We start from the raw sequence: 11,028 nt of genomic DNA, 5'->3' as shown, positions 1-11,028 counted from the left end.
GGAATATCACAATAAATGACGAACGTCTGTTCCGTGCGTTCTATCAACCATGCGTAGAATTACGAATGTGTGATGAAAAATGGCCGAAATGGCTCCAGTGTCATTCGGTGGTAAGGTTATGTCCGTCCAAGTAATGTAACCAGTTTTCGTTAGATAATGTGCCTTTTGTGAAATGTAATTACATTTGTAAAGTTTTTTTGGATAATGGAGATATATAAATACTTAAACTTTGGTTTTATGAAACAGCGTTGTGTAAAGAATTAATTTGAAATGGCAGATGAAGGGGAATTAATAAAACAACTGGAGCAGAAAATTTCTGATGGTGAGAAATTGATGGAAAATGTGTGCGAGATACATAATGTCAGCGGAATAGACAAACTGAAGAAAAAAATAAAACAAGAAATTAATTTTCTCTTGAAGGTATGTTATTAACTGAGACTGGATTTTAAAGGGAAAAGTTTTCATCAAAAAAGGACAAAAAAAAAAGGTAAAGTTATAGCCAAAAAAAAGGATTTGAAAAAGGACTATATTACTCCCCAAAACACACTTCACCACATTCATGGATATACATGGCACACACAATCTTACATTTATCTCTTCACAACATAAGGAAAGTGCTGTATTTGATATAGTCAAAAAAGGACTTTATTACTCCCTCAAAAGGATGCTGTTTTAATTGAAAACACACTTCAGCACATTCATGGATACACATAGCACACAGCTTATATTTATCGCTTCACAACATAAGGAAAGTGTTGTATTTGATCAAATTCAACATTTCAATATGATTCTGCCTCTTTGAGTACAGAATGTCTTTATAAACGGAAAATGACCACTCAACATCAACTGAAACCAGAGGTGAAAATTTTTTTTTATCCCGAAATCTAAATCAGCACACTTTATTAGTTTTTCAATGTCTGGTATCAGAAGAAGAACGATATTTATTTTCGCTTGCTCAGGAAGTTATAGGCCTATCGGGAAAAATATAGGATAGGCCTAATTATCTAAATGTTTGCGATAGGCTATTCTGTTAAAAAGGACCAACATAAGAGATGTTTTTAAAAAAGGGGAAAAATGGGAATATGGACTAAAAAAGGAAAGTCAAAACCACAAAATTTGGTCGATGGAAGATAGTTTTGAACATCGTGATTAATTATTTCATGTTTCATGTTGAAATAAAAAAGAGGTCCCTTTAAAATCCGGTCAACTTTATGTCAGAAGGTTCTGACTGCATAGAGGATTTGAAAATTAAGTTAACTCTACTATAAAAAGTAAGGAGGAGTATTATCTGTAACGTCAGCTAGATAACGGTTACCATACGCTTTTTTTTTTACATAATTCTAAGTAATATTTTATTTGTCGGTACTTTAACTGTTTGCATGAATAATAATCCTTCATTGCTGGACTAAGTGTATAGGTACCTGAATTTCCTTTGATTATGTATTGGCATTTAATGTTAGAATATACTACCTCACTTTAGACATTCGTTTTGTCTATTAGTGCGGATAAGCTTACTTGAGGTAATGGTATTTTTTTTTTATTTGCAGAATAGTTTGTTTCATTTCGAGATGCTCGTAAATTAGCTACAATGAACATAAACATAATATAAATAATTGATTAACTAGCGGACTTACTCGTATTAATTATGTAAGTCTGTGCGGCTTATAGCTGTTTCGGTGCTTCATCACACCATCCTCAGAGCCTACTAGATCTCGGCGTCATCTCCTGAGGATGGTGTGATGAAGCACCGAAACAGCTGTAAGCTGCACAGACTTACATAATTAACATGAGTAAGTCCGCTAGTTAATCAATTACTTATATTCAAGTGTTAAAAGTAGTGTACGCAAGATTCAAAATGGATAAACATAATATGTTCAATATACTTACTTACTTTTCCCAAATGGCTTTTAAGGAACCCGAAGGTTCATTGCCGCTCTCACATAAGCCCGCCATTGGTCCCTATCCTGAGCAAGATTAATCCAGTCTCTATCATCATATCCCACCTCCCTCAAATCCATTTTAATATTATCCTCCCATCTACGTCTCGGCCTCCCCAAAGGTCTTTTTCCCTCCGGTCTCCCAACTAACACTCTATATGCATTTCTGGATTCGCCCATACATGCTACATGCCCTGCCCATCGCAAACGTCTGGAATATGTTCAATATACATATAAGAATACCGTATAGGAGTTTTAAGTAGTTTGTGTGACTTATCAACAATAAGCGTTTGTATCCTACACTGTGGGCTGTGGAATTATTTAATTTTACGCGCTAAAAGTTGTTACATCACCTTTTTGTGTGGCCAGCAATGGTGATGGCGATGACTCCCGAGCCTACCATCTTAATGGTAAAATGAATACCCAGAGACCTAACATCCATATGGGGAACGGAGATTCCACACGAAACACTGGAATACGAAAGGGGCTTTCCAAAAGTTAACGTTTTCTGTGCAATTTCCGCACAAGTTTATGAGCCCTTCTTTTTCGAAAAAAAAAAACTGCTTCAGGAATTGCATATTTTAATAGTCTATGTCCCAAAATTGACACATACTTCTGCTGCAGGATGAACTACAGAGCATCATTCGGCAACAAGACAATGCACCCCTTCATTTTCTTAACGAAATGCGGAAAGACTGAATGAAGTTTTCCCCCCATCACTGGATCGCTCGTCACGGTCTAAATGACATGGCTTTACTCAAGTGGCCTCCAACGTCTCCCTACCTCATTCCATGCGACTTCTTTCTCTGGGAATATATTCCACCCTTTGAAGATAGAAAGAGCTCAGATTTCACCGCTACCTGCCATCCTACCTGACTTGAGACGCAACATTGTTCTGGTTGTCTCCATTACACAAGACATTCTGCTTAGAGTGCAGGAAGATCTCGACTATTGGTTGGATGTGTACCATGTGACAAGAAAAGACGTTGTAGTTACATATCTACACACTCAATTGGCGCTGGTGTGCTGTACGAATTTGATGTTTCGGTAGCACAAGTGATTGTCTATTGTACAAAGCGTTCAGAGTTCAGAAAATACCACTGGATATATAGACGTCGTCTTTGCCGACTCTCCCCTCGTTGTAATATAACTAACGTAACTTATGTGCATATTTTCTAACGTCTGTAGAACAACGAAAGTACCGGTACGAGTAAATCTAAAAATTGTTACTGAACACTGCTTCAAATATAAGCACTTTATATTGCTCATAAATAGACATGTATGTATTAATTTATATTTTGTATTTCCAGTAACAGAATAAAATGGAATAGATTTACTTCTGTTATTTTATATACATTAGAAAATACGTAAATAACTTACGTAAGTTATATTACAAAGAGGGAGGATGTTCCCAAAGAAGACGCATACATACCCGGTATTAATAATGATCCTCGTTGTTAGAATCAGAGGCGATATGACTCTTTTGAACTTTCAACTGTATACGACGATAAATTACAGCCCCCTTATTCTTACATCATTAAGTTATCAATTGCAGAATATTCTGAAAATGTGATTTATAGCTACATTGTTCGCGTTGTTCCTAAATTAATAAGAAAATATGTTGTAATAAATCTGGAGAATCAAATTTATGGTATCAGCAGTGAACAAAATCTAATAATGGAAGTCTTGTCATACCATCATCTGAGATTATAAAAATACGCCGTTTAAGTGAAACAGCGATTAAGTAATGATAGAGAACAATGGCCTACCTCCCATGGGTCCTGTGTTACATCGTGTGAAAAACAGTGTGAGTCTTTCCACAGGAACATATTTTAGAAAATTAGTCATCTTGAACTTGATACACTGATCATAGAATTGTACCGTACATAAAAAGCAGATGTCAATTTGATGTCGACATACAGCTAAAAGTTAGAACATGAGTTTACATAAATAACAGTTATAACAACATTTAACGAAGTCAGTCTTATTGATCATGAATCGATAGGAAAGATCTTGTTTTATACAGTAAGCCTGAAGTCCGTATACCATGTGTTCAAGTAGGCTATATTTGACGGAGTAATTCATGCATATTGTGAAGTTTATTTTATACTACTGCTGTGATAAGAAGCTAATGAATCATAGGCCTACTTACTGTGTATTTTCAAACTGAAACATTAGTCTACATATTTTTATTTTACAAGTGTATTATATTATGCGATATGGAAGGAGATAAATAATAACATAACTGTTCGTTTCTCGTTCACATCAAAGCGAACATGCGCAGATTCGGCTGTAGGGGCCAGGGAGGGGAGAAATCTACAAGAACTCGAAGACTTTCATCTCATGTACGATTTATTTTATAGCGATGGTGAAAGAAATTATGTCTTACAATTCCGATGTTTATTTGTGTACACTCTATATAATTATATTAAGCTATTCAAAAGCCTCAAATTCTTTCACACATCAATTTCGATTTAAATGTATTATCATCCATCGGAACATCAAAGATGTTATGGGACTTGTCAACGGCAACAATGATCAAAGCCAGCATTTAAGAAATCATGTCAATTACGTGTGCATGCCAGTGAGACAGAAACTTTACCGCATGTTTTGGGTTCATGTTAACATGGCCAACTTCTACGCAATTCTCGTCACCACCGCATAGAAGTCTTCGAGGAAGTTCATTGTACTGCCACAAATGGGAATATGAAGAGAGTTGACATCATTGCTATTGATATAAAAATGGACTTCATAATTGATTCGACAGATTTAAAGTCAACGTTCAACAATCTCGTGAGGTTTACTGTGAGAAAAAGATTTACGAGCCCATAATAGAATATTTTAAAATGACGTATATGTCATTCGTTATCTCGTGAAACCAAATGAATTCGTGCGCCATAGCTGATAGTAAGAACTTTATGGTGGTGGTAAGCGAGCTAGCCAAAGTAGCTTGCAAGCCGAAGTGTAGCGAGGGAGGGAAGCTTCTCTGTCACTTTTTTCTTTCCCTCACGCGCAGGTAGGTTTCATGAGATACCAAATGGCCTATAAGGGCTCAAACAGATATCTGTCATAGGATTAAGGATAGGCAACCATGGCACTATTACAAAGGATTTTTTTTTTCAATCGATAAATAGTTCTACAAAAAAAGTAGCCCTTCTTGCCCTAAAACAGTGGTCATCAGCACAGTGCACCCTCGGGCTAGCGTCTCTTGCGGATATGACACTGCACTAGCGTGCATCCATGGCTGCTGGCAGGTATGCTGTCTCTCTATTCTTTCTGCACGACAGAGCATATTTCGTTGCACTCGCATTTTACCCATTTCAGCGAGTGCTGATAACCACTGCCCTAAAGGGTTCAGTTCAAATCCTGAGGAACCATATAAATGGGGCATAAATATTGTTCCAGAACATCTGACAAGGGAAGGATTTCGGCTCGAACAGGAATTTCGTATGCAAAATTTGTATACAAGCCCATCTTTACATCTCTGTAAAGCTCCCAAAAGCATTCGTTTGTGTATTGTGTGGTTTGTCTATTAGAGCATTGCACAAGTTAAGGGGATGGGACTCCTTACCCGTAAGCCTAGCCTAGCCTAGAAGCTAGTTCGAGTGGTAAAATGTCTAAAGCCCATAAATAAGAACATTTTTCTCCAACGTTCTGTCTGAAAGTATTGCAGCTAATCAAAAGTATAGACTGTTGTGTGAGAAATTGAATGCGCACAAGGACGCAACCTTAATAAATTAATCATTCCAAGGCTAGGACATGGAATGTATGATCATTCCACCTAAAAAAACTAAATATATCCAACCTCTGAATATCTGTTTCCTTAGACAATACAAAATATATGCTCGGAGGATAACACATTACACAAGGACTCTTGCTGAGAGTCCAGAACTTAACATTAATTTCTTATTGAATGACGTTCGTACATTGAATATTGCATTTTCTTTCGCAGTGCGTAAATTGAATAGCAATGCATAGAATGATTACTTACTTTTTTACACACTAGTGTTTTAAAGACTGATAACAGTGGTTAAAATGCACTATCGTAGAAAAAGACTTTTTTCCCATCCGTTCTAATGTATTCCTTTCGTTAATTCACTGCACTATAGGCCTAAGTAATTTAACTTCTTGCACCTCGAACTGGAGCCAAAACATTTCAGTCACAATAACATGTACTAGTCTGGAAATATGACCAACCTCATGGTCTAGTGACGAGAGCTTCTGGCTATAGTTCATGAAGTCCCTGGTTCGATTCCCGGTTAGAGCACAGGAATTTTTCCTTAAAGGGGATTATTCCTGTGTTCGTCCATGGTCTGGAATTTAGGTTAAGTTTAGATTTAGATTTAAGACCTCTCCTGGCACCACATTATCATAATCATCCTATCAAAATTACATAAATTCTTACTTAACAGATGAATTGCTGATTAATATTTGTTACTTATAATGAAACTAACATCTGTCCATTCTTATTATTATTATCTTTAATTTCTCTAAATAGATTTACAAAACCTCTAATGGCAATTACATTAATATTCTCTTTATAGAAATAGAAATATATATATTCTCCCTGTAACATAGTCCTAGTAAGCTTATATTAAATTAATTTTCATTATTTTACTAGCTATCTCAAATATTAAATTAATTATAATTCATTGAATTAAATTAGCTCATAAATTAAGTTACTACTTTACCTTATAGATTTATCTAAATTTAAGTAAATGTGTAGTGAAGATTATTGCTGGAGAACCTTTTAAGTGTAGTGAAAATATTTGTAATTTAAATTTATGTATTGTATTGATTAAGGCTGGTTGAGTGGAAGAGAAGGCCTTATGGCCTTAACTCTGCCAGCGAAAATAAAACATTATTATTATTATTATTATCACATCATCGGGGTAATGTAACTCCAGGCGCGCCAACCTCAGAAGTGAGTTACAACTAAGCCACGGCCAGGAGAGAAGACCAGAAATGTCGAAAAGACAACCTGGTGGCATTGGATAAAAAAAAAATAATGAAAATGCACTCTGTTATTCATAACCAGTTGTCTGCTCCATTGTACCGCCCTATGCTTCAGTATTCCTGGCAGTCAGCTCGTTATGTGAATCCTGAACAAGTCTCGGACTTCAAAAATTTAATTCAGGTGGCATTTGATTTTTCAGCACTGGAGTGTGGTTCAGAAGATTGTTCAGGTGTTGCTTCTGCGTGTTGTGCTTATTGCTCTGCTCCATGCTGTTTCATGCATTTTATAGAAAATCCTCATGTAGATTTTTTAAAGAAGTGTATTGACCAACATAAACCAAACGATGAGTTACACAAATGAATGCTTTTACGGTCTTCATCACCATTGTGAGGTAAACGTCTGTACAAATTTTTAACAAAAAATTCCTGTTCGAGCCGAAACCCTTCCCTTGTGAGTAATGTCTGCACCTGATATTCGTTTTATTACTTCTTCACTTTCTCTCTTGTGTCACATTTGAATTGGTTATTTGAGAAACCACACAAGTCCATTTTTAGTCAAAACTAGTTTATTGTGTTTCTGACATATTTGTACGTCTGAAGGAGAAAATGGACATGTCCCCTTATCATGGCATTCAGAATAGTATTTTCCTGAAGAGAATGAAATCAAAAGATTTTATGAAGAGATATTTTTCTGGCCTAATTGTAACAAAGATGGCGCACTTGAACTGTAGTGTTGGAATGCTACATGCTGTTGCTGAATGCTACATGTAAGGAAAGAAAACTCTATGAGCCAGACTGTATAATGCTGCAATTTTCATTTTTGTTACTAAGATAGTTTTTAAGTTACATTTATTCATAACTAGCCGTACCCGTGCGCTCCGCTGCACCCGTTAGAAATAAATATAAAGTAATTGCATAATTAAAATAGGACATTTGATCCAGGGAACATTCGTGCTTGATAGAAGGATAAATCGTTTATTATGTTACTTAATTTAAATAGTATTTAAAAAATTAAAATGCGATCATTTTGATCCAGAGACCACTCATTTGGTCATAAAAATTATTTGAGTAAATACAGGACATGAATGTACAGAATAGCCTATCAAGTTTTCTGTGCATAAGAAGCTATTTTAGTCTTACCTGTCCTCGATTCACTCAGAAGTTATTGTAATAACATTATAGCATTATTTCCATCTAGAGAAACTACACTTTCCAATGGTGAAATAATAATTAAACAATTAAATAGCTTCCAATATTACTTCATACAAACACAGAAGCATTCTCTGTAGGCTATCTTTCATAGCTTTCGATTGTTGTTGTCGAAGGCCCCTTATAGACGAAGTCATTTGTTTTTTTATTTCATTACACCGCCTTAGATGGCGTTATTGTAATTTTGAAACTCATTTATCTCATTAAATATCAGTCCTATCAAAATTTTGCATAGAATAAAACTTATCGGAAATCATTTTTAAAGAAACTTTTGTTATGTAACATATTTCACAAAAATCAATAATAAGCGAGATATTTCGATTTATTTAATTCAGGCCCCCTTTTAACCCCCTTTTAAATAAAGTATTTTGAATGTTATATAGCCTATAATCTAAGTTACAACAAACTTAATTTATATTCCAATTTTCATCGAAAATTATTCTGCCATTATTGCGTGAAAAGGTAACAAACATACAGACAGACAGATAGACAGACGTACAAACAAAAATTTCAAAAAAGCGATTTTCGGTTTCAGAATGGTTAATTATACATGTTAACACCAATTATTTTTGGAAAATCGAAAATTACCAGAAAAATTTTAGCTACAGATTTATTATTAATATAGGTATAGATTGGGGAAAGACTTTGTGTACATCCTGTATTTAAGGGGGCAAAGAATACCACATGAGTTATGGATCTAATTGCTAATTGTTTTCTTGGTCTTTCTTTTTAGGTCACAAAATCCAAAGCAGCTAAGAAAGAGCATTTACTTTGTACAAATCTTCATCACTTTCAAGCACTGGTATCGTGTCTTAATTCAAGTCATGATGCTGTTGCTGTGCTCCAGAGTTTTGTTGTAACAAAAAGAGATGGATCATCGAAAAGAATATGTGTGGACATTGTTACAGAAAAAGGCCAAGAATGGGTGAAAGTAATTGCAAGAAATCCAAAAGCACTGTCTCAGCTCTCCACTGGTATGTAAGGCCCGGTTCACACGAGCGGAATGTCTGCAGAACGGCAGTCGCAGTCTGAGGCCACACGAGCGGATGAAAGACGGACGGAAGGATTTGAAGTGGACAGTCGTCATGGATGCTAATCATCGTGCAGTACTAGTGTATTTCGAAATGCTAAGAATGATAAGAAAAGTAAAGATGAAGATATTGGGTACATCCAATAGTCAACAGTCCTTTATTACAAGGAACTTTTCATGTGTTATTTAACTAGTTGCGCAAGGAGGAATCAGTTTATTTTAATTAACTTCAAAATGACATTTTCCAGCTTCGATGAATTTTATTGTATCATACTCTGAAAAATGCCTTCAGAAAGAATATATTAACGTAAGACTGGCTATACCTCCAATAGAATGCTTTCTATAACATTTATGGCAAATTAATGCCAATAGTTGTATGCATTTAATTGTTGAAATGAATAAGTAATGAGTGTATTTAATTTCGTATTCACTTTGGAGAAAATATATTATACTTCGCACGAAAACATGACGACCTTCCCTCATACCCTTCACCAGTTAACTGCAGGCACGCACAAGGGATAAACCCTTAGCCGAGTTGCCAATTCTTGAAGTCATTGTGATTTGCGAACGTTTTTCAAACTGTGTTCCGTGAAACCGCGATTTTCAGAAAGACTATATTATCTTTGTAAATATACCTTAATTTATAATTACTAAAACAAAATTGGTATAAAAATGAACAAACTTATTATAAAAACACTTTATATTTATATTTTCACTAACATGTTTTGCCTAAATAAACAAAAAAATGTAGACTTCTATAATAAGTGTTAAATTCTCATGTTATTGAAGTTCCAGAATTTTGTACTTAATTAAGAATGTTGCGCTGGTAAAATTTTCTGAAACTGTGATCATTGAATAGTTATAGAATTTATAGTACAAAAGAGTAAAGTTAGATTTTATCTACTTCGCCTTGGGTGATAATTTCCACGAACGCATAAAATCTGTTTACTCTAGTGTGCTATACAATATTTTATTCATTACTGGCATGTAAATTTAATTTTAAATTGTAGGGCTTTTCTTTGTAATGTGTTGGCGAAGAAGTTCATATACATTAATTTTACTGTTGCTAATATGTTGGTTGTCATGTAGAGAGTGATTTAAAAACATTTAATTCACTGCTGTAAGTTAGAAAACTTTTAAGCACTGCTTTGAATAATGTTATTATTTAGGTTGCTAAGGACGGTGTTGCTGTTGGCGATATCTCTTTCGCGTACTGTTCACATACTGTTCGGCGAAGTAAATCACGTATAAAATCGTCTATCTTACCGAATTCTGTTTTAATTTGTTTATTTTCTCTTTAGTTGGTGAACCGTAATTCTTAATTTCTATGCCCATATATCCAACTCTGCCGGTTGCGTCCGATGTTAAGTGATTAAGATTTATACTTATTAAACTGCCTGAACTTTCGATTACTTTATGGATAGAATTTCTAACGTTAGACACAATTTTAACACTTTGTTTTCTTAGCTACGCTCCTCTGCAAATAAGTTACTCTGTTTTCTTCGACGGTGTTATTTGTTGTTCTTGTCGTGATGGTCCTGGATCTTCAGGTGTATCAGGAGGCGGATCATCTCCTCCAACACTCATTAATCATGGCCGGAATAAATTAGACATATTGAAGCGTACAATGGCATAAAACAACGCGTCGACAAAGACACTGAGAACGGGTGAAACCCAACAGGTAGAGGCAATGACTACTAGATTTGGCAATGCTGAGATCTATTGTATTTCTGCCACGCGGCTAGGGGTTGAGTAGAGGATGGGGGTTTATGAGGGATTACCAATTCCAAGAAGAGAGGCCGTCATGTTTCCGAGCCAAGTATACTGTACATATATTACCGGTACTTCAGTAGAAGGGGATTAGGAGGAATTATCAATAATAAATAGAATTTACTG

The 11,028-nt window shown here is 35.3% G+C and overlaps 1 protein-coding gene across 3 annotated transcripts in view; it reads left to right on the top strand.

Moving 5' to 3' along the window:
- The window catches only part of LOC138714733 (UPF0415 protein C7orf25 homolog), a 397,014-nt gene that overhangs the window by 368,422 nt on the left and 17,564 nt on the right, over positions 1-11,028 (top strand). Inside the window, exons 1-2 of one of the 3 annotated variants that reach the window (XM_069846831.1) lie at positions 56-420; positions 8,836-9,076. In XM_069846831.1, the coding sequence (XP_069702932.1) occupies positions 271-420; positions 8,836-9,076 (391 nt within the window). In that variant the 5' untranslated portion in view covers positions 56-270. Of the gene's footprint in view, positions 1-55; positions 421-3,595; positions 3,745-8,835; positions 9,077-11,028 lie in introns of those variants that run through there. The other 2 variants (XM_069846833.1, XM_069846832.1) reach the window with 2 other exon arrangements.

This window comes from Periplaneta americana, chromosome 15 (genome assembly GCF_040183065.1).
Source record: "Periplaneta americana isolate PAMFEO1 chromosome 15, P.americana_PAMFEO1_priV1, whole genome shotgun sequence".
Lineage (NCBI taxonomy): Eukaryota > Metazoa > Arthropoda > Insecta > Blattodea > Blattidae > Periplaneta > Periplaneta americana.
This window is presented reverse-complemented; position numbering and strand designations above follow the sequence as displayed.